The sequence below is a fragment of the Leucopleurus acutus genome (genome assembly GCF_964270905.1).
Source record: "Leucopleurus acutus genome assembly, chromosome: 18".
NCBI lineage: Eukaryota > Metazoa > Chordata > Mammalia > Artiodactyla > Delphinidae > Leucopleurus > Leucopleurus acutus.
This window is the reverse complement of record NC_139160.1, coordinates 455,483-483,410: the sequence shown is the minus strand read 5'-3', so window position 1 is coordinate 483,410 and position 27,928 is coordinate 455,483. Positions and strand designations below refer to the sequence as shown.

The window sequence follows — 27,928 nt, the reverse complement described above, 5'->3', positions numbered from 1 at the left end:
TATTCAATTTAAAGGCAGTGAAATGTGAGAGAGGTTTTAGCTTCCTGGGAAATGAACTTGAACAAGAGAAGCAAAATGTGTCTAACTAGTAGACATGGGTTTTTTTGGTTGTTTGTTTTTGTTTTTTAACATCTTTATTGGAGTATAATTGCTTTACAGTGCAGAATTCTTTTAATCAAAAGGCACAGTCTCTTATAAACATGGTAAGAATACATTAGAAATCTTGCCTTTTGTTAGTCTTGGAATTCTTGAAGAATGAAGGTGCCTGTGAAGAAGAAAATTCTGTGAACTCTATTTTGGCAGAAGTTTATAGGTCAGCTCAACCACTTGCTACATGTATGACCCTGAGTAAGTTATTGAGCAGGTCTGTGACTCAGTTTTATGATCTCTAAAATAGGATAACAGTAGACCTTCATAGGGTTGCTATGAGGATTTATTGAATTAATTAAAATGGAGTGCTCATCATAGCTTTTATCATTTTATATTGCACTGCAGTCTTTTGAGATTTTTACATATAAGTTGTTGCCTGTTAAAGCACAATAATTTTTGGTAAAGTAATAAAGCATCATTAAAATTTGTATTATAAAAATATCACACATGTATCAGTTCTAATTTAAAATATATTAGAAGAATTCTTAGGAGAAGTGAGGGCCTTGTTTATGTATTTCTATTGGGGTGGGTACATAGTTAAAGTGCGCTTACTCAAGTGATTCTCCTTATTGATATTTGATATATCAAGTTATAATGAGAAGTACTGTCTTAATTTCTGTTGATAACACTACCCTTAAATATTACTTCTGCCTCTTGCATTTTACTAGAAGTATGTAGTAGCGGGTTTATAGAAAGAATAACCTTAAAATATGACTAGGAAGCTAGGGTGTTGGGGTATTTAAGGGGGATTTGAAAATTGAAGTCTCAAAGAGTGAGACTAATAATTACCCTCTGTTAGTGATTAGATGTTGCCTTTCTAGTCTTTCATAGTTAAGACAAGTCAAAAAATATGTTACACCTTTGTCCCTAAAAATGTTGGGGCCATAAAATCCATGTATTTTACTCTCTGGTGCTGGAGTGCAAGCAGCTCTTCTTGAAGAGTATCTCTTATAAATAGTACCTGGAAGATTTTGGGTATGCGCAAACAGTCCACACTTTTGTCAGTAGGCTTTGCTGATGAGGAAATGACAACTTGGTTTAATTTATTGATAATAGTGCTAAGTGTGATTAGAGAATAGTATTTTCCCTATAATTGCAAAATTATATGAGTTCATCAGTAGTCAGTTTTATAAAATAGCTTTTTTGCTGGTCAGTAATAGTATCCATTAATCGTCAAATGTTTTATGATGAAAGAAATTTATTTTTTGGAAAGTTAAAAGTTAGCTTTGGGAAAGCTTTGGTATTTACGTTTTCTAGGCAATGAGAAATGTTTCTTCATGAAGCTATTATGTGAGTGGTATTTTTCTCATATCATAGCTTCATTAAAGGTTAACTTTTGAGGCATCTCTGTTAGGTTAGATGGGCAGTTGATTTGCTGCTTAGTGGCATTTATCTATCATAGGCTTTTATTTCTAGCTTTATAGGTGTTTTTCACTATATTTTAAAACCAACCCATTTTATTAATAAGACTGCTTTTAAAAGTAGAAAAATGATGCTTTCTTTAGATTTAGACATTGCTACTTTTGCCTCAATGTTTTTTATGATTGCTACATTTAACACACTTGTCTGGTATTGCACAAGATCATTAAATAGTAGTGTAAATTTCAGTTATGATATGTTGGGTAATTTCACCTAGAGATTTCATTGAAGTTAATTCTATATAACTATTGTTGGTAAATGGGTTTCTAGGAAGTAGTTTCTATACTGAAACTTAAAACGTTTTGTACATTTGTATGGCTTTTTATGTCACAGGTAACCTCAAGAGCATTTTGTTTCAGAACTTTCCAACTGTGTAATAACACTTTTATTTTGGTTTCCAAGAAAAATTCTTGTTCAAATAAAGGAAGCAAAATTATGTTGAGCTTTCAGTAATTGTTTGTGTGTAGTGGAGGCTTTCATGGTATATCTGTAGGTCCTGGGTGAAATAATACTTGAGTACTTGAATAAAAATGCAAAGGTGAATTATAATATTTCAAAAATGAAAATTGTCTATAACATTATTTTTGGTTTAGTACCCCACAGCTGCTTGTGTTGTGTGTTTGAACACATTTGAATACGAAAGTGATAACGGTCATTTCTGTTTTAAGACTTTAGAGACCTGGGAGGGAAAAATAGTTGGTCCTGGTGGTCATTATTGTTAGATTTTTCTTCTCTTAGAATCTAGGCATGTGTGTATGATCTCTAGGGATAATAACATTACAAATATCCTGTAGTAGGTTTTTTGTATGACTCATTGATAATATAGCAATGTAAATTGGGTGCTCTAAGCTCTTGCAGTATATTAATTAAGCCTGGGAGACTGAAGTTTCTTTTCAGTGTTCTTATTAAGTAAATGATGTTGGAAATTTAAAAATATTTTAATGGAACATGATGTCGCAATTTATTCTTTTCTTTTTGATTTTAGATGGGAAATGTAAAATCCTAAGATCGATAGGTTGACTGTGACAACTATGTTTACTTACAGAGAGAACAGGAAATGAGAATGGGTGATATGGGTCCCCGTGGAGCAATAAACATGGGAGGTAGGGATTTGAAGCAAACCCTTCTGTCACTTACTTGTCATTTTTCAGGGACGTGTACATGCTATTTGTGTTATCTACATATCAGTAACAAACAAAAATTTGCAACCAGCGTTTGTAAGTGGTGAAATTTCCTACATTTATTTAATGAGAAAAAAAATACCAGTATATTAAAAATACATGCCTAGGAAGAACATTTTTATTTTGTTTATTCTTAGGCTAAAAGAGGTATTATGTTTTAATAGATATAACAAAAAGAAACCTGTAAACAGGTTTTGGTAAATGACCTGAAACTTGTTGAGTCATCACATGGTGTAATAAAGCTATGTTGTTGCATTTTAAAAAATCAGATTTCTTGCCTTGAAATTGGCTTTTTTATCTTGGAATTTTGATAGTTTCTGAGTTGTAGTGTATATAAACTTTTTGAGAGTATTTTATTTCTATTTTAAGATAATTTTTTGTGTAACTTTGAGGCTATTTTTATTCCTTTTACTGAATGTTTAACTTATTTTGCCCTAACCCACAGTATTGTGCACAGAACTGCACTGTTCGGAGACATCTATGACTTGTCAAGTAAATGAGATGTGTCTTGCATATTTAGACTAATGTGTATGTTTAGAGTTGATGTGAAGTTTTTAAGAAAGTGCCTATATTAGCATCTTTAATATTGATTGCTTGTATAACCAGGTTGTTAGGGCAGCAATGTCAAGTAAATAGGCTAAGGGAAAAATAAGTATGGGATGTTTTCATATGTCTTATTAAGTTTGAACTGTCATACGTTTGAAAATTAGGTAAATAATAAAATTTTATATATTAATTTCACATTGTCCCACAGAAGCTGAGGTTAGAATCTTTATATGAAGTCAAATGTACATATTGTTGTAAAGATTACATTACCTTAACATTCCAGTGTGCATCACATGCACTCCCACTGAGGAAATCCAGATTGTACTTGGAATGTACATGTAGTATGTGGAGTAAGACATCTTAAAGCCTCTAATATGTGGATCGAGCATTTTCCATGACCAAGCACCCCTCCCCCATGCCAGTTCCGTTGCCATTGCCAGTTAGATAATCTAAATCATTTAACACAATTGCTGTTTACTTCGTCACTTTTCTTATCTACCAAAAAGTAGTTATTGAGCATCTCTGATATGCAAAGGAAGCACGAGACATAACCCTTAACCAAAAGAGCTTAATTGTGAAGTTAGTACAATGGATACATGAAAAAAGTTAGTGCACCAAGAGTACTTGAGAAGTTCTAAATTAGAAAGCACAGTTGAGGGTCTAGTAATGTACAGGTAGTTCAGTATTTATGTCTTTTTCAAAGTAAGTTGTGGGCTGGTGTATAATATAATCCAGTTGGATTTAAGGATTTTAAGTGTGTCATTAACATCAGAACCAAACTTGAAACATTTGTGATGTTTCAGAGACCATGAAAACATTCTGACTTTCTTACTTGATTAGCAAATTTATTAGAAGAAATGGGAGAATGTACTTTTAGATTCCTTATTTAGTGAGGAATTTAAGAGAATTAAAAATTTTAATGGCATTTTACTCACCAGAGAACCATGTTTACATTTGAGCACTTAATTAGCTCCCCTAACATCCATGCCATTTAATTTTCTCCTCTTTACATTATATTCGAAGTGAGATTTTATCCTCATGATAGTTATGGATCCATGGAGCTACAAGTCCTTATCTTGCAGTTGAATGTCACTGTTAAGTTGGTAAATTGTCATATCCTGTCAAGTTGCATGGATTAAACATGACAGATTTTCTGGTCTGTTACCAGTGTGTACGAAGTGGAACATAGTTTATATAACTGCTTTTCAGGGGACCAGATAATTCTAACATTCCTTAGATCTTTAAATTTAGTCTAATTACAGCCATCTGGTAGAAGACATAGTTACTAAGTCTACCTCAACTATTGATAGTTTTAAATATTTTTCATTTATTTTATTATACCCATACTTGTATAGTTATATTCGTATCTCATAAGTTAGGTGTGATAATTATGTTCTATTAAAAGAGAAGAAAAACCACTAATCCTTGATCTGTTCTTTTTGGGGAAAGTTGAGGTAACATTCCTCCTGGATACTGTCTCTACCCTTCCTCATTTCACTTATGGGAGATGTTGTGGAAGACTAGTAAAAATTTTTCTTTATAGCTATCTTAAGGGAGTAGAAGTATTCTTGTGTAGTTAAAGTGTAGATTAACTAACAAGAACTTTGGGGCATTAAGGAACTACTTCCTTCCCTAGGAAGTGGCTGGGGTCCTGGGGATTGGGCTCAGAAGGAGCAGGGGTCTGTTGCTAGGGGCCGGCAGGGAGTCAGATTTCTTTCTCTCAGCTCCCTGGACCCAGTCCTGTGCTGGTTGAGCTGCATTGGGTGCTGTGTAGAGTTGTGAGTTTGAATGAAAACTGCCACTCCTATTATGATGTGTTGTTGCGAAATTGAGTTCTGAATGTCATGAAATTAACTAGATAATGAAATACTAGAAGAAAACTCAGAATCAGTCTTTGTCATGAATTTTTAATGATAAACAAGTATGAGTAGTTTAAAAAATTTTTAAGTTCAAAGAGGATACCCAAAAATGTTGTATTTGAGGCCATTATAAATGTATTACAGCTTAAACATTATTGCAGTTAACATGAAGCAGGTGGATGGATGTCTTTTGATGAAAAAATTTGAAGTATCCAATTGTTCTCATCTCTAGAATTTCAGCATGTTGAAAAAATTCAAACAGCTGTATTAATATTTTATCTGTATTTGGTTGCAGTTGCTTTTAGAAATAAGTTTTGTCATGATGAATCATTTCAATTTGTTTGTTTGTTTCTATTGCATAGTTCTATATAAAGTTAAAAAAGAGTACCTCCTATAATTTTGGGAGATGTTCAGTAATTATATAAAAGCCAAGAATTTATTTACAGTGAACTTTGTGTGTGTGTGTGTCTGTGTATGTATGTATGAGGACATGGTTTCTCCCTTCATAATTTAATATAATTTTACATGCTAGTATTTTTAGTCATGACTGTAAGAAAATTAAGTGGTTTCCTAAGTGCTAATCCCTTGCCATTAATTTAAACTGGTAGAAAGTTGTCACCACTCGTAAGGGAGTATTTGGTTAAAAAGCAGACTACAGCAAATAATACTGATTTTTTTAAAGAAAACTTTCAAGCTTTTATAGTCTCAAATGTGCTAAAAATAATTGACAGTTTTCTCATTTGTTTTATGTACATTTGTTTAGCAAATATAATGCTCTATCAGAGTAGATAATTGAGTTTCCCATTCTCAAGGAAGTAAAATAATTTTGATAATAGTCTTGTTATATAGATTGCCTAAGTATTGTTAAATTTTAAATGTTTATCAACTAAGATAGGACAGCTCTAAGTATAGATTGTTTTACGTAGATGCGTTTAGCCCAGCACCTGCTGGTAACCAAGGTCCTCCTCCAATGATGGGTATGAATATGAACAACAGAGGAACTATACCTGGCCCACCAATGGGTCCTGGTCCTGCCATGGGGCCAGAAGGAGCTGCAAATATGGGAACTCCAATGATGCCAGATAATGGAGCAGTGGTAATGTATCATAAACATTATTGTGATTATATTCAATAATATATACTTCTGCCCCAAAGGTAACTTCACACTTAACATAATTTGGCATCATTTGTTTTGTCAGTAAAGATCAGTATCCAGTGAAGAAAAGGTAATTTTGTGAAGTTAGATGGTGATTATGAGAGGCAGTTTTTTAGTTTCCCAAGAGTTAGGATTATGATCCATGGCATGCTTTTGTACTTAAGTATATAGCAGGTATGTATGTTAATTCTAGTGATTTTACAGTGATTTTAATTTAATTTGTATACACCTTTTACCAGCATTCAGTGTAATGGTCAAGTATTTTGTGATCGTGTTCTTATTCCTGTGTGAACTCCTTACCTTTGGTGGGGTACAAAACCTCAATATGTGTGAAAACACAGTTTTCTGTCATTTTTCGTAAAAAAATCATTTATGAGTAATTTCAGAGAATTTAACTGTAAAAAATTTACATTAAAGTTTTAAAATATATTTTAAACTTACATTGTATTCTTACTATAGACTTACTAATTTTAATTAAATTTGATACTAAATTTAAAGTAGACAATTTCATTTCTTGGTTTCAGAGTGTGAAGATATCTTTGTGTGGGTTAAATATTATAAAAACGTTTGTCAGTTGTAATTCATATTTGAGAATCAGTGGCAAGACTGCTACTGTTTTTCATTTCCCTTAAAGTCTGTCACTATTTGAGACGTTATATTCCTAAGACGTTTTCTCATTTGGTTCTTTTTAATGGTTGTCCTAAGTAACATTTAGAAAAGGGAAATTAGTTGATCGTATATTTGGAAAAGGCAGTTCAATTTTGGAACTGAAGGCGCCTTTGCTGCTGAGAAAGTAAAGGTGCTGCTGTTAAACGCAGACCTGCCATCAGCTCTAAACCCTCCTGATCTCAGAGACGTGAGCAGTGAATGTGCGTCTTAGAACTGATGGATGCGGTGTTCTATTATTTTAAATTTTATTTACTTTAAATACAGTCCTTTAAGAATTTGGACAAATTGGACATGCTAACAGGTTTTTTAAATGAGTGTTAACAGAGGGAGATAATGAGGCAGTGCCGTAATACCGACTGTGATCAGGTCAGATGTTGCATACTAATTAGTGTTCCTGTTTCCTCCATTGGAGGCTTATTTTGTAGTAAAATGTCTGAGAGCTAGTAAACATTTGTAAATACTTCGGTTAAATTTTGTGTAGCATACATAATCATCAGCAGAGAGTTAAAAGTAAAAGTAACTGGCCTGCTTTTCCATACCTCCCGCAGAAATGGTAAAGTTTATTTAAATATCCCCGTTAGTCTTTTTCACAGTGATATTTTACTGCTGCATGTAGGGAGTTCTGTTCAACCTTTGAGATTAATATATGTGGTTATTACTGTGAAGTTTTACAAAACACATAATTCAAGTGTTTTAATTCTGCTATTAGTAGTACACGCTAATTGTCAGCTTTTAAAAACTAAATCTACTTTCCCAGTGATAGTCTTTCCAGAAAAACACCTCGTAAGTTTTCATACTGAAATTATAACTGTGTTTGTACTCATGCTCTCTGTGTTAAAAGCACTGCTATTGACATTTTTATGTTTTACTTTTTCAAACAATGTGATGCTGCTCCCTAGTTTTGTCTCTCTGATTTTAAAAAAACAGTATTTTTATTACACGGCGCTGTTACATGCAGTATAAACTTTAATGAAAAAGAGAGAGGGAATTCCCTGGCTGTCCAGTGGTTAGAACCCGGCCCTTTCACTGCTGAGGGCCTGGGTTCAATCCCTGGTTGGGGAACTAAGATCCCGCAAGCTGTGCGGTGCTGCCAAAAAAAATAATAATTAAAAAAAGAGAGATCAGAACAGTATAATAATAACTAATTAGGTTTAAGATGGCATTCACTTCATAAAATCAGTTCTTTTTTCATGAAATTGGGGCATAGCATTAGCAAAATGTAACTCTTCATTCAGATGCTTCTTTTATTTTTTAAACATAGTAACTAATTAAATTGCTCCTTTCTTCCTTCTATGTGTGATCCTGATTCTGCTGGACTTTCTGCTGAACTTCATGACACCACCACTTGGGATTTTGCCAATTTTTCTTGTCACTTACATTTGGTGTGTTCCAAATGGACTTCACATGTATTATGTGGTATTATATAGCACAATGATAGATTTCCACAAGGACCACCGTCTCAGATGGGCTCACCTATGGGTAGTAGAACAGGCTCTGAGACCCCCCAAGCACCGATGAGTGGTGTAGGTCCTGGTAGTGGTGGTCCTGGTGGTTTTGGTAGAGGAAGCCAAGGGGGCAACTTTGAAGGCCCTAATAAGCGTCGTAGGTATTAAACATTCTTTCATTCCTGACTACTTAGAGGAAAACAATACACTTTTACCTGTTACCTAGAAGTGGTTTTATTGTTATTGTATGTAGACGTTAAAATTTTTTTTTTGTAAAACTTGAGGTTTTTGTATTTTTCTTTATTCATAAGCTTTGTAGATTAGAATGGTAATGATGATACTCATCATTGTGAATGTTCAAATGTGTTTGTGACTTTAGCTAAATATAAGTATGCCATAGTACTGTGAATTCTATGTAGTTAATCTCAATAAAGAAATCATCTTGGATAATTTTAAAATGTTATTAGTGGTATTCTCTTATAGTTTTACTAAACTTTGCTGTAACAGTAATACTTTGGTTGCTTTAACTAATCCCAGCCATTTAAAAATGCAAATGATTTTCTGTTTTTTAGTTTGTGCAAGTTGCCCTGAAGGTAGAAGCTTAGTGAAAACTGATGTCACTAAGGGGCAGACAGAGTAGTACATTGGGGAGGGCGGGTATGGGGATTACATCTGTATGCACCGTTGATGTCCTGTGAACTCAGAGTTGCTGTCTACATTTCATATAGATTCTGAATATTCAAATATTCTGAGGAGGAATATTAAGGATATCTTTGTCCTGTGCTGATTTTTCCAAATAAATCTTTTGAATCTTGGAAAAAAAAACCTGTTTGAAGGCAAATCTCTTTTGCTTATAAAATAATGTCTTATTTTTAATCTTATGTGCTATTTATTTGGTGTCAATATCTAGATCTTACCCTTTAAATTTTCTTTAAAATCAAACAATACTGTTAGGTTGGATGTTAGGTGAGGATTTGCTGTGTGACTTAGAAGAAATTGGGCATTTCTTGAGCATGTTGGTTTCTAGAAGTGTTCAAGGTGGCCTGACTCTGCAGGGTTGTGAATGTTCTTCTGTCGCTCAGGAGTCTCTCCAGCAAAACTTGTCTGACAGGCTAGGTGTGCTTGTCTCCCAGGAATACAGTTCAAGTGGTGATTTTAAAAAACAGAATTAACTTGAGTATGGCTAGTGTTATTGGAATCAGATCTCTCTACTGTCAAATATGTGTTTTGAAGATTGATTTTCAATAGTATGGAGAAACATCACATTGGGATTTTTATTCCAAAACAGAGTCCTCGTTATGTTTAAAATTCTGTATGTTAGACATGTTTAATTTAGAATTACATTTGAGGAATCATGTATTTAATGTAAACCACAAATCTGAGGCATCAGGCATTGGTCATAGCATAGTTATTTCTCACATAACATTTCAGTGTGTTAGTATATCATGCTTTTAGCATTTTTCTGAAGAATAATGTGCTTTTTTAAAGTGAACAGTATGTAAATATTACCTCATCTTTGCATGGTTTCTGTTTTTGCTGGAAGGCATACTTTGGAAAGAAAGAAGTTTGGTTACTTATTTAAATTCTTGCGTAAAAGCAGTTGAGTGTAAAGCATGATTGAGATGCATGCTTTTGTATCATACTTTTCTTATGTACTATTTTATGTTCTATTTTTTAGACACAACAGTATGGATGGAATTGTTTTCTAAAATTTGCAGTATTCTTTTGTTTTTGGCAAATCTTTGAAAACATGGTAATGGAGATTGTAAAGTAATAATCAGAGACTCTTCTCATCACGTTTCCGTGAGTGTGAGTTGGCAGGGAGTGGGATTTGTTCTGATTTGTGACATTAATTGCAGTGCGGGGAGTTTTAACATCAGTTATGATTTTTAAGTGATGTCTCTTGCACCTAAATATATACCTTTCCCATCATCTGTTATTTTTCTTCATATAATTCTTAGGTAATGTTTAGCATTGTATTTTGCTTCAAAGCTGAAGTAAGATTGGGAGAAACTTTATCCTTGATGTTAATTCCAAGCTATCTTTGGCCAAGGCTGTGAAATTCTATACGATTCATTCAAGAACATTTGAAAGCATTGCACAAAGAGATGCCCTAATCTCCTGAACTTTCTAGTGTCCGGCTCACTCTGGCTCCAAGAACAGAGCTCTGCACAGCTTTGTCCCTGCATCGAGAAAGCCCTTGTTCCAGTTCTTACCAAGTTTACCCTGGGAACAGTCAGCTTCTGAGTGACAGTCAAGTGGAGCATCTGTGAATTGCTAGTTATTCAGTTTTTAGTGTTTTTGTCCAGTTAAACAACTCTGTGGCTCGCTCAGTCATTGTTTTTTCTTGTGAAAGAGTATACCAAGAAGACATTTGAATGTCATTTGCTTAAAACCAGTAAATATAAAAATAAAGAATAGTACTAGCTTTTCTAAATAACTGTGAATTTGTCATATATGCTCCCATAATTCTTTCCATAAAAAGATAATATGAAACAGTTTTAGTATTATAACATCACAATATTATGTTTCTTTTTGTGTAATGATTTGAAACACTGAATTTAAAGTCTGCAGGATTTAGGTTTCATATGCTATTATTAACATGCACAAATAAAGGAATACCCATTTTCCAGTTGTTTTATTTTAGCAATGTATTTTGTTAATTTCCCCATTTTTGTTTATTTTGAGAATAAATGTATTCATTTTCTTCTTGACAGATCCAGTTTTTAAAGAACTATTGGTTCACTTGTATTTCATAAAGCTTAATTTGTTATTCTTCATTGAGGTTTTGGATTTTTCTGCTTAAAATCAGTGCTGAGAGTTCATTGGAAGAGATTAAATATTTGTTTTTAATCCTACAATATCAGTAATGGAGAAAAATATCTGTTTTACTTGGAATTGCCGTTTAATAGAAATAGAGATTATCAGCAATGACAGTAACTGAATTGGATCTTGTTTCCTAAATACTAATTGAAATCATACCATCACATTTTATTCAGAAACGTACTTGTTGAATATTTCAGAAACTTGGTGTTATATGTAAACTCTGTATAGTAATTGCTAAATGTCAACGATGAATGGTTAATAGTCACTTATTAATAATTTGGGGTTGGGTTTATAATTACAACTTAGATTCTGGATGAGAGAAAGAACATAAATATGTGATTGAAGGGAAATGTTTTGTGAAAGAATGTGATCAAATGTATGTTTAACCTTTAAAAAATTTGATACTGGTGTCAAATGGCACTAGTCAGAAATGAAAGGGACACTTTACTTGGAAAAACAGAGGAAATTTCCTGGGGGGTAGTGCGATATTTAAATGTGGTGGGTTTTTTTTTTTGATAAGAGTTCTGTTACAATATCTAATAACATGTTAAAATATATTCCTGAAATTTGAGAGGGTAGCAGTGATTTTAAAGTCAGACTTGTTTTCAAGAATAAGGGAGTGAACACCCACATACCTGACTCGTAGATTCCACAGTTGTAAATGTTTTCCTGTCTTTACTTCCTAGTTGGTTAGATACTCCCAGACAGGGGCTCGTGGAGTTGGGGCAGGAGTGCTACTTCAAGTAAGCAGCCAGGCCATCTCTTAAGTGGTGTAGCCCAGCGTGGGTTATCTCATCATAAATAAATCAGGATTAAATGAATTGACAGTAGTTTCATATTTTCCAAAAGTGTTATTTCCTTTCCAGCGCCCTTCACTACTAAATTTTTAAAAATGGGAAGCAGTTGTAATGTGAGTAAAGTATGGTTTCCCAGCTGTGTAAAATGAAGTATGCGCAGTTTCCCCGTTGGACGTGGTTAAGTAACTTACGGAATGTCACTCTGGGAAAACGGTGAAGAATTTCACTATTTTTAATAGTATCTGATCATAACTTTTTTTTTTTTTTTTTTTTTTTTGCGGTACGCGGGCCTCTCACTGCTGTGGCCTCTCCCGTTGCGGAGCACAGGCTCCGGACTCGCAGGCTCAGCGGCCATGGCTCACGGGCCCAGCCGCTCCGCGGCATGTGGGATCCTCCCGGGCCGGGGCACAAACCCGTGTCCCCTGCATCGGCAGGCGGACTCTCAACCGCTGCGCCACCAGGGAAGCCCCCGATCATAACTTTTTAAAATAGTTTGCTGATCTTTAAAATCAGGATTTATGCATTATATATTGTATTAGTTCTTTTTTTAATCAATAGCACTATCTTCTGAATGTAGGAAAAATGTTTTGAAAGTTTCTTTTGTTTCCTTGATTACTGAATAACATTATTACTGGTTGAAGTTTGAATCTTACATGACTGAATATTTAAAGGTCCAGAGTGCTATGTTCCCTTGGGAATATTATTTGACTTTTTATCTTTTTGTATAAAACCATGTTTAGATTATAAATATCTTTAAGTATTCCTTTTGGTTGAAACTTCTTATTAGATTATATTTTTATTTACCTGGTGGAATTAGCAGTGTGTACTTTTTTTAAATGATATTTCAGTAAGAGAAGCTTTTATTTTTTTGATGAAGGATACTGCATTTCTTAGAGTAATATAGCCAGAGTTCATAATACACATTTAAAAAAATTCTTTTTCAAGTATATTGTATTTGGCTCAAATCACTTGTTATAGTTACCAACTCCTCCCTCTGCAACAGATACTCTATTTTATTGACTATGTTTATTTAAAAATCTTCAGTTAGAATTACTGTATAAATTTGTCATTCTGAGTTAAAGTAATGAATTTCAAAAGAAATGGTATTCTGCTTGTAAGTAAAATGTCAATTCTGTTTCATAGAGTATAATCACCCAAATTTCATGCAAGGTACTTCTGTCTAAAAATTAAGACTCGAATTATTAGGATTAGGTAGAATTAAGATGTGTATTTAGTTTGAATACATGATTTTTTCTTTTCAATATTCCTTATTTTTTAAAAAGTATAGTTTTCAGTTACTCATTAAATACAAGAGCTCTTCATTGATTCCTTCAGTAATAATGTAAGTGGATCTTGTATGTCTTAAACGATGGTCCATGTAAGTGTGGTGGTGGTATTGAAGGTTTTGGAATTGATGTTTATACCTGGAATTTGTTTCCAACTCTGAAATTGTCATTTCAAAATCAAATTCATTTTTATTATGTGTTATACATCTCAGTTTAAGGTAGAAAATTTATATATATGAGGTAGTATAAAAAACTTAAATGAGTAGCCGCAGAAATCCGTAAAGTTTCATGTCATATTTTTGTGACTGGATCTCTAAGACACTTTCTTCCTGGAGTTCTGACTTCTTTTATGCAAAATGTCAGCCAACCAGACTTCTGTGAATGAGATTTTGCATATGTTTCTCTTTGCCATGTTTGGCCCAAGTTACATACATTTTTATTTTTGTGTGTTTAAAAAATTTATTTTCTGCAAATTATCCATATTATGTAATACATGAAAATAGAGAAACCATCTTATTTTATTGTACATTTTGCCAGAATAATTTTAGTTAATTTCTCCTCAGGATATATTCAAATTATTAGATAATGTAAATTCATATCAAATGTGATACAAGTGTGGCATTGGGTTTTTATATATTAAGAAAAGCAAACAACTTGACATTGTGATTCTCTTTTAATAATTTCTGATCTTTTTACTGTTGGGGGCAGTAGTAACTTGCTCAGTGCCTGTTTATTCTATAATGTTCACTCTTTGAGTTGGTTAGAACATTTACATCTTCATGGATGTGGTTAGAATATCTTAAACAGAATAACTATGGAGCCAACAGTTTAGCAAACTGAGCGTAATAGTTGGAGTAATTGTCTACAAAATGGTACTTTCTCAGTCATAAAGAATTTATGGGGAGCCATGTCATTGAGAATCTCACTGTACTCATTTATTTGTTGTACTGATTTTGTACTGAGAGGGCCTAGTGCATTCTGGACCCTTTCCATGGCCGAGATACAACAGTGGGGGAAAAAATCCCTGCTTTAAATTAAAATACAGGAGCCATGGATGTCCCTCTAAATTGATGGTTCTCCCACATAAGTGTGCATTAGAATCACCTGGAGGGCTCATTAAAACACAGATTTCTGGGCTGCACCTCAAGAGTTTCTGATTCAGCCCGTCTCAGGTGGGGCTAAATAATGGGCATTTCTAACAAGTTCCCAGGTGATACCGATATGTTGGGTCTGGGGACCTCACTTTGAGAACCTCTGCTTTTAAAGTGTTACTCTAAAGAGGCACAGTAACATTTTTGGTTGGTTGATTTTCGTTAGTGGTGACATACATGATTGTCCTGGTACGTTGTGTATTCTGTAGGACCCCTGGCCAATTGTTGAGACAAACCAAAACACTCTCAAGCTCTCCCAGCTACTGCCAACTGGCAAGAACTGCAAAAAGTCCATTATTCTTGACCAGGCTATGTCATGGCTATTGAGTGCTGAGTCTTAGACATAATGTGTGTTTATTATATAATGCTCTTTTTGAACTGGGATTTTATTGTTGTGTTCACAAATCTAGTTAATTCAAGTGAAGAGGGAATACAGAGAAATATAAATACATTTTGAAAATTTTGTAAAGTTTTTCACTTAACTGATTTTCAACTCTCCTTACCAGTATGAGAATGAAACGGTATAATAATTTGTTTTTGTGTTAGTGTATTGGAACATGTGTGTGCCAGATGAAGGTGCTAGAAAACTCCTGATCTTGGCTTACCATCCTGGTAAATATGACACTGTTTTGATGGATTAAAATGATGGCCTTTGTGTGAGCTCGTCTTTTGCTTTTCTAGATTGAGGATAAAGATTTGATAAATATATTTTCTAAGACCATGAGTATATTTATTAAATGTAATTTTCCTTTGCTTTGCAGCTTCGATTTTCGTTACTCACTTTAGAAAGTAATGCCCACTGAGGAGTTCAATAAATGGGAATTGTTAAGTAATTTTAAGCTGTAAAGAGCTATAACCTGCCTTGTGAGACTTTACAAGGATTTATGCTAACGTATATATGTGTTTGAAAGTCTATTCAAAATCACATAGTACGTTGAAACAACGAAATTGGTCCATAATGAGAGCACATAGTTAATATATTGACAGTAAGTAGTTTCTTCAAAAAAAATTGTGACTGTGGTAGTGCAAAGAAATAATCGCCTGGTTTGCAGCCTTCTAAATATCTTGGAAGATAGTTTCTAAAACATTGTGGTGTGTGTTAGCTAAGAGTATCAGTGCACAGAAAACAAGTGTGGAGACTTGTTTCTTGTTGTAACCCAGCTGTCTCCTGGGCGCCTCTCTGTCCCGCTTCCCACAGACTAACCCTAACACCAGGAAATCCACTTTGACCAAGCATTTTTCTGTTTTTGTGAGACAGAAATGGGTGTGGCTCTGGGAAGGCATGTTATCTGTGATCAAGGAAGTCCTCTCATCCACAGACCCTGCCCTCATTTTTATTAAGGATTCAGATTCCTTGCTCCTTGGGAGTCCAGGACTTAGGAGGCTCAGCTTCTACCCCAAGGTGACTCATTAACCTATTTTCCAGCAGGAATTCATGCAGGATAATGAGAGTAAAGCTTTGTTTCATCCATCCTCTAAAGCAAATTTATGTGGATAGATTTCTAGATGCATTTGTTTTTCTTGTTTAACTGTTGATTACTAGTTTTCTTCAACCAAAATATGATTTGAAGTCCTGTGGCAGTACTTGGACACTCCAGTGAATTATATCTCTGCAGAAGTCGGTGCTTAACTATCTTTGGGCACATGAATGCAGAAAAATGATAAATTTTGAAGAAGGAAACTGTCTTGCATTTCTGTTTCCAGTCTATACATAGTGAATTTTTCTGACTCAGATTGTGATTTCCCTGTCCTTCTTGCTGCCTCCACCCTCCCGTATTCAGCACCCCACCACTGTTCTTCTAGGGAGTCATAAAAGGGTTATGATCTGTTGCTGCTACTTCGACTTATGCATGATGATTTATTAGGAAAATTTAAAAGACCTTGGTTTTTTTTTGCTTCTTAGCTGTGTATTATGCTTAATGGACCTTTGTCTGGAGCCATTAAATCTTGTAAAATATTTGTAAGAGGGTGATCAGAAGTTCTTGCTCCAGATTTAGGGGGTGGGAAGTACAGTATAGAAAATACATATTCATATTCTTAATTTCTGCCTTGCAGTGTAATGTGCTTATGTTTGAAGAATAGTACATTTAATCCATATCCTAGTATTTGTGCCTCTAGTGTTAGAGGTAAGGTAAGCTAAGGTATTCACATTACGATCTTTTAGACCAATGACTGGATGAATTCTCTGGGTTAAAAATACAGATCTGATAATTTGAATTATCTTGCAGTTACTTGAACAATACGGAAGAAGAGTGCCTGTCACAACCAGTTCCTAGTCATTCTTTTTCTACAGGTCATATAAGTATAATACACATTAAATAATTTAGCAACATGTAAAACAGTACTGGTTTTAACAGTTGCCATGTTGGCAGTGGTATCTTGTGGTCTGGGCACTGCAGATTCAGCTGTGCACAAAGCACACCAGCCCTCAGCTCCCTGGCGCTTGCATTCTAGACCTGGAGAAACCAAGTGACAGATAATTGAGGTAACTTATCACCTGGTCATCTGGGTAGAGAAAATGACGGCTGTTTTAGATAAGGAGACTGGAAAATGACTATCTCAGGAGGTAAGGGACAGCATTCTCTTTGATGTAGTCCGTGTTGATGGGACGGAGTTGTCGTGGGCTGGGTGGTGCAGTCAGTTGACTGCAGGAGCCCCACTCGTGTGGCGGCCACAGGTCGCTGTTGGGCCTTCGCCACGGGATGGGTGAGGCTGGGGCTGGGTTTTAATTGTATTATAATTACCTTAAATTCCGTTATCAATACAGTGTTAAGCATGTTCGGAACAACTTGGGTATGTGAATTTACTTTTGCATCTTTAATGAAATCTAAATACACATAAGTATTGAAGAAAATTTACCATTTGAATTAGATGTGTAAAATATACACAGAATTGCGAAGACTTAGTATGAAGAAAAGAATGTAAAATATCTCAATTTTTCATATGGCTACTTGTTAAAATGATAATATTTTGGGTATATTTGGTTAAATAAAGTATACTATTAAGCTAATTTCATCTGTTGCTTTTTTCCCCCTTCAATGTAGCTTCTAAGAAATTTAAATTTTCTTTTGTTTACATTATTTTTCTTCTGGGAAATGCTGGTCTAGGATAGGATAGTAACTGCCAGATTTTATTCTTTTCCTTACATGATTTTAATCCCCTAATCTTGTTACATGGTCTGTAATTACGAATCTGTTTTTTTTTTTTTTTTTTTTGCGTTACGCGGGCCTCTCACTGCCGTGGCCTCTTCCGTTGCGGAGCGCAGGCTCAGCGGCCATGGCTCATGGGCCTAGCTGGTCCGCGGCATGTGGGATCCTCCCGGACTGGGGCACGAACCCATGTCCCCTGCATCGGCAGGTGGACTCTCAACCACTGCGCCACCAGGGAAGCCCCTGAATGTGTTTATTTTTATCTTTTAAAATGAATAGCTTGAGGTTGAACTTGAGGGTTTGCTAAGTATACGCTCACCATGAGGTGTCGGTGAGATTGCTTTCCTGTGGGGTGATTAGCTGGTGTTTTGTATGGGAGTGGCCGACAGGGCAGAGCTCCCAGTTCTCAAGAAGTAGTTGTACACATTGTCTGCATTTTACTCCCTGCATTTTGTAGCTTTTCTTTTATTTTCTATGATACTCTCTTCATAAAATATTTAATATTACAAGTCCTGAAGAAGCTTTATTGTCATACAGGATTTCTCCTAAAACTTTGTGTGAAATTTTCTTCTTCATTTATTTACTTAATTTAATCCAGGATGTCAGCTCTGAGAAAGTAGGGACCTTATCCATCATTTAGTGATTTATCCTCATTTCCTAGCAAGTCCTTATTAAATGCTTGTTTAGTGAATGAGTGAATGACACCAGCTGTAGGACAGACTCTGTATTTACTAACTGGAATACAAAAATGAACAAAACATGGCACCTGCCCTCTTGGGATTTGGAGTTTATGGATATATGTAGAGCTGTAATCAAACCTTTAGACCAGGTGGTAGTAATGAAGCAACTGGGAAATGCTCTGAAAACCCAGAAGCGAATATCCACTCACGCTGGGAAGATTTCACTAAGATGATCACTTTTGAGCGAGTCTTGAAGGTGAGTAAGTACTTGCCCATTGTAGGTTTTTAGGCGGGAGCGGGAGGGAGGGCTGTGGGTGGTGAGGACGAGGCTGGGGCGTCAGTGAGCAGGTAAGAGCTGGGAAGTGAAGGTGGCTCCAAGCTGTGGAGTCTGGACTTCACCGAGAAGGTGAGGGAGTGGGAGTCGCGACAGTTCTGAGCGCAGGAGTGGCTGGGTCGTAAATAGAGAGCCGGTAGACCACACAGACCACCGGTGCACTCCCCAGCCCCCGCCCCCAGCTGCACACGCTGCTGGGAAGGATCTTTGGTATCTGTGAGGGTTGTTCAGATTCCAGACAGAACCATGTCACATGTAGAGCATGTTTAACAGACCACAGTCGCCCTTGTGTCCCTGGGTTCTGTATCCACGGGTTCAACTAGCAGTAGATTGAAAATTTGGAGGGGAGGAGGGGAATTCCAGAAAGTTCCGAAAAGCAGCCCTGAATTTGCCACAGGCAGCTGTTTATATAACATTTCCCTTGCGTTTGGTACCGTAAGTGATCCGAAGACACCTAATGCATAGGAGGGTGCGCACAGTTTATATTCAGATCCTGTGCCGTTTTATAGAAGAGACTTGGACATCCTTGGGTTTTGGTATCTGAGGGGGTCCTGGAACCAGTGCCCTGCAAATACTGAGGGCGACTGTAGTGATTTGGTGGGAGAGGGAGATGCAGGGTAGCCTTGTAGCGTCTGGTTTGGGTGCTGGGCTGGTGGTGATGCCCTTCGCTGAGACACGGAAGGTAAGTGTTCAGGACTGGGGGTGGGTGTAGCTGCTCTAAGGAGAGGGAACGTATGTCCGCTGGGTTTTGTAATATTTTGGTTTTGAGTTACTACAGTGGTTTGTCGGGGTTTTAAAAACTGTATAAAGCTTCTGTACCTGGTAAACAGTGACCTCTCAAGGCCCTGTCATCTATCACTGAAGGTGACTACAAGACCCTCTTATCTGGTCCTGCTTTTACTGTCGCTCTTGGACTTATTCTGCACGTAGTATCTTGTGCTTCCTTCTGAAAAGTCCCTCTGCTGTTTCAAATGCAATACTTCCCGTCTGAATTAAATCCCAGCTGGTCTCATAGGCCACAGGGCTTTACTGGATGTGCTCTCTGTGTTTCCAACCCCACTGACCTTCTGTCTGTTGCTCAATGAGCACTGAGTTGTCTCCTCTGTCTCCCAAGGTCCCTTAAGGAAGAGCATTTCCAATCCCACAGAGCTGGATGCCACCCCTCCTCGTTCCTGTCGCTTTCTCAGTGTATGGCAGTCGTCTGTGTTCTGCGTGCATTTTATTCATCTTTTATCAGTGTTCCCAGCATCTCAGCACAGTTGCCACTTGCATGTCTTGAGCTGGTCTGAGGAAAAATCCAGGAGGAAAATAGGGAGTAATGGCATAAATTTGAGTTTTCAGTACCAGCTAATGTGTGTGGACAAGAATCCCAGATTGCTTATTCATTCAGTAGACGGTTATTGAGCAATTTTTGTCTCAGCCTGTGCATAAATAAGGAAGAAAGTGGAATTGGTCCCTGCATACTGTGTGCTTGAAGTCAAGTGGGTGGTGAGAGAAACCAGGGGGAGAAATGCAAGTTCTTAGACAGCTGTCATCATAGTGGAGACTCAGAGCAAGAAGAGCCAGCGGAGAATGTGAGGGAGGCCCAGTGTTTAGTAGAATTTGGGAGCGTACGTATGTACCCTTACATGTGTCTCCACAGAAATATGTCTGAGAAGAAAGTATGAGGAGAAAGAAGGAGAGCAAAAGTAAAGGGAGTGATTTGGGTTGGGTAGAGGGGAGGGGAGGTGGGGTTGGTGGTACGAAGGACAAGCTCTCGCAACTGGAACAGTGCTCGAGGGGCTCTTACATCTTTCAACTTAAGAGCTCTCAGGGCATGTTTTGTGTATTGGCTGAGCTGCACGCTGGAGGACCGGACCCCCAGGCATTGGGGAGAAATGGAAGCCGTTTATAAAGTGTTCTCTCCAGGAGAGTCAGGTTTTTTCTGATTGAGTGTGAACCGAAGGCAAAAAAGCATGTAATACATAGTTTGAAGAAACTTTTCTCTTTTTCGGTCTTTGGTGGTGTTAATTTCTATTCAAGTGTGTGTAATTTTTCCGTACTCTGAGGGGTCCTTAAGGCTCCTGGCTCCCTTCCACCCCATCCTGTTTTTACTTGTTTGCTTCCATTATTGTGGTCTTTTGCTTAACATTTATTACTGTTCAGTTGGGTGGATTGGAAGGATTTTAAAAATTACTTACGAAATAGGCATTGTTTGCTTTTCCGGGTTGCCTTTAAACTGTTTCTGGAACACAGGCTAAGCCTTTTCTTAATTATATCATAGATAGTGCTTAGTTCCTGCGTTTTGGTTTTGCCTTTTGTTTGCTAAACATAGTATATTCTTGCAAGTCTCCTCACTAGGTATTTTACAGTGAATACAAATTAATGTGTGCAAGTTAGGAAGCGTGGGGTTTCCGTCGTCTGGGGACCTGCAAGAAGCAGTTTTCTGTTTTGAGATTTTTTTCTCTCCTTGACCTCATAGCTGCTGAAAAGTTGGGAGATAAATGGATAATGCAATATTTGGAAAGGTCTGAAAAGTTTTTCTAGTTTACATTATGGTGCCATTTTGGTTAATAATCAGCATGTTACAGTTGTATATATATTGTCTGACTTCTATCGGAGTCAAATAAGTGTAACCAGGCCGAGTTAGACAGACTTTTTTTTTTTCTTCTTTTGCGGTACGCGGGCCTCTCACTGTTGTGGCCTCTCCCGTTGCAGAGTGCAGGCTCCGGACGTGCAGGCTCAGCGGCCATGGCTCACGGGCCCAGCCGCTCTGCGGCATGTGGGATCTTCCCGGACCCGGGCACGAACCCACGTCCCCTGCATCGGCAGGCGGACTCCCAACCACTGCGCCACCAGGGAAGCCCTAGACAGACTTTCAATTAATTTTTTCTATAAGCTAATATGTAGTATTTGAAATACAAATATATTTTAATACATTTATTTGAACCATGGTTAAATTTTCTATATACTTAATAGTGTAGAAAGAATTGGTTTTTAAGACCAATTAATTAGGTGTTTGAACGATTTAAGTTTTCCATAAATTTTTCCCCAGCATCCTTTATCTTTACCATTTCCTCAGTTTCCATTATTCTTCATCACCGTCTTTATGTGGCTCCCTCCTCTCCCTAGACTCCCCTCTGGAGGCCTCCCTTTTCTGCTTCCACCTGAGCTGTCCCTGGTAGAACAGCGGTGGCGACACTGACACCGGGCCCCTTCAGCTCCAGTGCTTTTCTGGATTGTATGTGTTCTCGGTGAGGTTACCATTGAATGAACACTGGAGGATTCGTTGTGACAGTTAACTACAGTATTTTTCCTGTTTGTCCCTAAACAGTTCTTTTCCTTTGGACGGCCTGTGAGCACACATACACGCAGGCAGCATGGGTGCTAGTGCTACAATGAGTGTTGCTTTTTTAAAAGGAATTTTATCACATCATTAAAAATAACATAGGTATTAAAATGCTAATTTAATGTACACATTTTGTTGCTGTCCTATGATAATACTGTATTTTTCAATAAAATAAAATGATTTTTTAAAAATGTATAGGGCCCACGAATGAATTGTAAGGGAATATATTATTGTTATATTTGGAAAGAGCCTAGGTTAGTATACGCTGAAAGTCGCTGGTGATTCTGAATCACTGATTCTGGAGAAGGTCTATCAGCTACATTCAGAAAGTGTTTGCTGCTTTTAAGACCAAGGCAGCCAGTGTGGGGTAGACACGGGGTGCTTCTGTTCTTGAGCGCCTTCGACTCTCTCGGTTAGAATCCACACAGTAACTAAGGACAGTGCAGGAAAGGGGGGTGAGCGCCAGCAGGGTAGCACCTTTTAATAGTCAACTTGAGACTTGTGTTACATCTGCATGAATTGGGAAGCAGATAGAAGAAAGGAAAAATTCAAGAAAGCACGTGTGAATATAGAATAAGTCTTGGAATCTTGTTATCAGAAAAGAATGTCTTTTGTTGTGATGGGCTTATTGGAGTAGGTTACCTAGTATCCCATTACCCGTTTTAAAACATCACCTGCTATGTGCACAGTTCAGTGGCAGAGCTGGGTATACTTGGAGACTTGATGTATTACACACGGAACCTGTTGTCCAAAATTGTTACAGGGAGTTTGGAGAAGAGAAATGGAAATAAGATAAACTAATTGGGAAGGATTTGCAAAGGATGAATGAGAAGGGAACGTTGTTGCTTAGGGTAGGAGGGTTAGAGGACCCTTCAGAACACAAGGGGAGAATTACTGAATGAGTGTGTCCAAGGGTTTGGGGAGGTAGAGATGTCCGAGTGGCATCTCCAGGATGAGTTACGTCTTGTTTTAGGAGCAGGCGGTATCAGAGAGGGCCCATGATGAACAAAGGCTGGGGGCTAATAAAGGTGTATGAAGCAACAAGTTAGCTAAAATGAGACTGGAAAACTAGTCAGCTCTTACTCCATGATAAAGAACCACTAGTAGATTTTTGGCAAGAGAGTGAGGGTCCTGAGATTTGTATTTCATAAAGGTTAACCAGATTAATCGTGGAAGGATGGCTTTGTACTCAGACTGCAGGCAGGACAACCAGTTGAGATCTGGAAAAGGATTGGAGAAGAAGAGTAGGAATCAAGATGTATCGGTGAATTATAAAATAGTCAGAATATGGGTGGTTAATTGAATGTTGGGGAGGTTACATGGAAGAAAGCAGGCAAGAATGACTGGTTTTGAACCCCAAGGCAGGTAATTTTGGTGCTACCAACCTGTAAGAACAGAGCAGCAAGGTCAGGATTGAGGTCTTCAGGTCCTTTGATGTCTAGAAAGGGTGCTGCGTATGTAAAATCATTCTGCTTAGGAAATGGTCTTGGCTCAAGAATCTGATTGTCATCAACAAAGTAAGCACCAGTTGATGAATGAAAGTATGAAACAAATAGTTCACCAGTGCAAAAATTACAGAGGATAGGGGGCTGGTACACCCTTTACACATCTGTAGATGGCTGTTTAGGTCAACCTTGGAACTTTTGGTGGACTGAGTCTCATATTGGAAGCCTTTAAGGCTTTATAGAATACTGCCAATGCATTCATTAATTACAGACAAAAGCATTTTATAGAAATGGGCATTTAATACAAATTACTCATTTTATTCATACTTGGTTAATGGCCAGCATGAAGCAATGTGGAAACCAGGGGTGGATTAACCCCTGTTTTCTTATTCCTCAAGTTTAAAAGTTAACCTAAATAGGCCCTGTTCTGTAGCCTCATTCAAGCCCTTCTTGGAGATCTAGAAATAATCCTTTGCACACCATTGTATTTTAGAAAGCATTAACATCTAATAAAAATCATCTAGCCTTCAAATACTATTGATGGCATAAACTAATTCAATATATTTTTGAATTTTTTGAATAATATGCATCTGGTACACAAACGTGGAAATGAAAGATGGTACACAGTGAAAATTTCTTCGTGCTGTCTATGCGTCACCCAGCTTCTCTCTCCAGGGTCAGCTGTGGTGACTAATTTCTTATGTATCCTTCCGGAAGTTTCTGTGCATTCCCAGGCATGTTTGTGTACATTCTTAATACATATGTAAGCACACTGCATACACTTTACCATTTGCCTCACAATATTCTGTTTTGGATATTGTTCTAATTCAGTGAGTATAAGAGAGATCCCTCTCTCTTCTTATACTTACTGGTAGGTCATTGTTAGGTATGTTTACCAGATCTTTTGGGGACAGTGTTTCACTGATACTTCGTTTTTCCCCGTTATATGCTTTATAGCATGTTGTTGGATACATGAGATAGAGCATGTGTGTGAATATGTCTATAGCGTAAAATTTCTACTAGTTGAATCACTTGGTCATTGGGTATGTGTGTTTTTAATGTTTTTTATTTTTAAAATTTATTTATTTTTGGCTGCGTTGGGTCTTCGTTGCTGTGCGCAGGCTTTCTCTAGTTGCAGCGAGCGGGGGCTGCTCTTCGTTGTGCGCGGGCTTCTCATCGCGGTGGCTCCTCTTGTTGCTGAGCACGGGCTCTAGGCGCGTGGGCTCAGTAGTTGTGGCATGTGGCCTCAGTAGTTGTGGCTCGTGGGCTCTAGAGTGCAGGCTCAGTAGTTGTGGCACACGGGCCCAGTTGCTACGCAGCATGTGGGATCTTCCCGGACCAGGGCTCGAACCCGTGTCCCCTGCATTGGCAGGCGGATTCTTATCCACTGCGCCACCAGGGAAGTCCCTTTAATGTTTTTTAGATGCTGTGCTGCCTGTCCTTACTGTGGACAGTGAGAACTTAACGTTATTCCCGCTGGTCCCCAGCCAAGGGCATAAAGTCAGTAAAGGTCAGATGTGGATAAGAACTGATGGCATCATTGCAGGTAGTAGTAAAAGTTTAGGAAGAGAAATTACACGAGTGAACTGAGAGCCTTGAAGAAGTCTAAAGTTGGCTAATGAGAATTGCAAGAATTCTTGTGTTTTAAATATTAGGTTACATAAGTAGATGCCTGTTTCATTAAATAAACTGTGTTAATGTCCTGGGGAGAGTTCTCTGTATGTTAGAGTTTTAGATGACGTGGTGAATATTAACAGTTTCCCTTACTAGAGGTACCGCGTGAGTTTAATAATGGCTCAGTGTGTTCTTTGTGATAGAGGAGGGTGTTTGACTCAAATTCAGAAATCTTCATTTTAAAAAAATTCTACAGTTCTTCAGCGATGGGAATGAATATTGTTAACATTGGTGTGCCTGACTTGAAGTTCCTTTCTTAAATATCAAGAATAGGAAGAATCAAAAAGTCTTTCTTTTAGAAGAATCCTTCCCCTCCCCTTTGCTGTTCATATTAAAATTTCACTTTGAATTTTAAATCTTATATTACTTGGAAATACTGGAGGGGGAGATACTTCATTTACACACCTAAAAGGTGGAGTCTCTAAGCTGTATTTTAAGTTAGCTTTACCTAGAATTAATAAAATATTAAAAAACACTTGTGTTCATTCCCAAAGAATTATGGTTTGTTATTCAGTGAATTATTATATAAATTTGAACACTTCATAGCAAAATGAAATGATTTTTTTAATTAAAAAGTTTCTGTCTCTTAAGATAGTAGTAATTATGTGTACTTTGTACACCCAAGGACTGAATGAGTACAGTTTGCTATTTGAAAAATTGGAATCGCCTTAGTCACAGGTCACTTTTTCCAGTATCCATTGTCATTGTGAAGTGTTCTCTCTCCAAGGTGTGACCAGAGAGGAAAGGTGGTTTTGTTTCCTCATGTGTCGTGGGTGTTAGAGCAGGCGAGCAGTGTTCTCCAGCACGTGGTGTGGCTGGGCCAGGGCCGTAGACACAGCCGGGAGTGCACATCACTGGGCTAGGGAGACATATTTGTCCATTTTAGCTCGGACGGTCGGGGAGGCCTCCCCGGGCAGGAGGTGGCTTCTGAGCTGATGTGAGTGACAGGAGGAGGAGACTTGGAAAGTTGGACTTGAAGGCGAGCCCAGTTCAAGCTGAGGGCGTACCATTTAGCAAGGAAGGGATTGTGGCTGGGAATGGAGTGAACCAGCCCAAGGATGTTCTCAGCCCTCTTTTTTTCCCATTTTTGTCTGATTGAGACTGCCAACCCTCCCATTCAGTGAAACTTCAGCACCACAAATAGCTGTTTATATACTGTATTTGTGCTTTACACAAAAAAAAAAAGAGTTAAGATTTTTGCCATCTAACTCATTTGCTCCCTCTTGGGGCCGTTCTGGCCCATTGAGAACACAAGACTAGAGCAGCATGTGCCAAGGCCACAAGGCTCACGTGATGAAAGGAGAAGCTGTAGGAAAGGCTTGGGCTGGGCAGTGATGTGACCCCGGGGACTTGACTGAAGGAGACCCCAGGGGGCAGGCAGACCATTCAGACCAGTCCAGAGGGGTGGACGGTAGCTGGGCTTGGTCCACCAAGGCTATTAATGACTGGGATACGGAAGAGGAGGGAGAGTAGATGGGCACCGCATTGATGGTCATAAATAAAAGGTGTCTGTTTAATGCTCAGGGCAGCTCTGGGCAGGTGCCCCCTGAGACACACAGGGAGGTTACCTATGGGCCCCACTGAACTGTAGCCAGGAAACGGAAGGAGAAACTTGAGTCTGATTTTCAACCTAGATACCATTTAAGTTTCCTATTTTTCAGTCATTTGGATATAGCTAGATGATCACACACACACAAATTTACAGTGGTCAAAACTCGAGTTATTTCAGCTCGCCTTCTCCCTCCCTCCCTCCCTCCCTCCCTCCTCCCTCCCTCCTTCCTTCCCTCCCTCCTTCCTCCCTCCCTCCTCCCTCCCTCCCTCCTCCCTCCTTCCTTCCCTCCCTCCCTCCCCCCTCCCTCCCTCCCCCCTCCCTCCCTCCCCCCTCCCTCCCTCCCTCCCTCCCTCCCTCCTTCCTTCCTTTCTATATTTGGCTGCGTTGGGTCTTTGTTGCTACGCGCAGGCTCTTCTGTATTTTGTGCCTTTGATTCCAGACTGATTTCTGGGGAGTCTGTTGAAACGCCTGCCTACTCTTTTTTGCTTTACTGCAGTAGGAGTGCTCATGCATTAGTAACGTGAACAGTTTCAGTTGAATTCCATTTTTTTCTGTTAGAATTCAGTGATTCTGAACCACCGTATTGAGGGATGCTGCTGTGAATTCCCTAAGGCGTGGGGGCTCTCATTGCACGTGCTCGCTGCATTTTGTTGAATCTGTGAACAGGCAGCTTTTCCAGGTTCACACTGGAGTTAAGTCAAAGTGAGATTTTTTAATATCACACAGTTTTTTGTCAAAGCTGAGTGTTCTCGTAAGCCTTCGTGGTGACTGAAAGCGGGAAGTAGCATATATGGTCTAAAAAAGGGAGTCGAGGGGGCTCTGAGGCACCCACACCACTTGGGAGGTCCTGTCTGTCTTTGAGGAGGGGGCTCGGGGTCCCCGGCCGAGCAGTGGGACAGGGGGCAGCCTCTGAGCTTTGCTGAGGCGGGTGTGTTGCATGTTCAAATGATGTAGAGTCACAAAAAGTTACGTGAGATTTATGACTGTATTTTATGGGGTTTTTATGCCTGGTTTGCACAGTCTTAGTAATTTCTCAAACTCTGGTAATCAGTAACCAGGACATTCTGTGCATTTTAAATATATGACAAGATTTTGTTTTAAACTCTCCCTTCCGTTTTTAGACTTTTCAGTCCCTTTTTTTAGATGAAATGTTGGCATCTTGTGTTCAGAACAAAGCATTAAAATGTTTAACCACCTCAGTGTATTTTCATGTAAATACCATTTAGGACACACTAACTCCCAGCAAGGAGGGCTTGGTAGAAGGTGCCCAGGGCAAAAGAG

At 38.0% G+C, this 27,928-nt stretch overlaps 1 protein-coding gene across 5 annotated transcripts in view; it reads left to right on the top strand.

Annotated features, from left to right (window-relative positions):
• The window catches only part of PSPC1 (paraspeckle component 1), a 93,326-nt gene that overhangs the window by 49,406 nt on the left and 15,992 nt on the right, over positions 1 to 27,928 (top strand). The window contains exons 7-9 of one of the 5 annotated variants that reach the window (XM_082859543.1): positions 2,615 to 2,672; positions 6,082 to 6,251; positions 8,408 to 26,823. The exons of 3 other annotated variants lie outside the window; for them this stretch is intronic. In XM_082859543.1, the coding sequence (XP_082715669.1) occupies positions 2,615 to 2,672; positions 6,082 to 6,251; positions 8,408 to 8,593 (414 nt within the window). In that variant the 3' untranslated portion in view covers positions 8,594 to 26,823. Of the gene's footprint in view, positions 1 to 2,614; positions 2,673 to 6,081; positions 6,252 to 8,407; positions 26,824 to 27,928 lie in introns of those variants that run through there. One more of the 5 variants, XM_082859544.1, reaches the window with a different exon arrangement.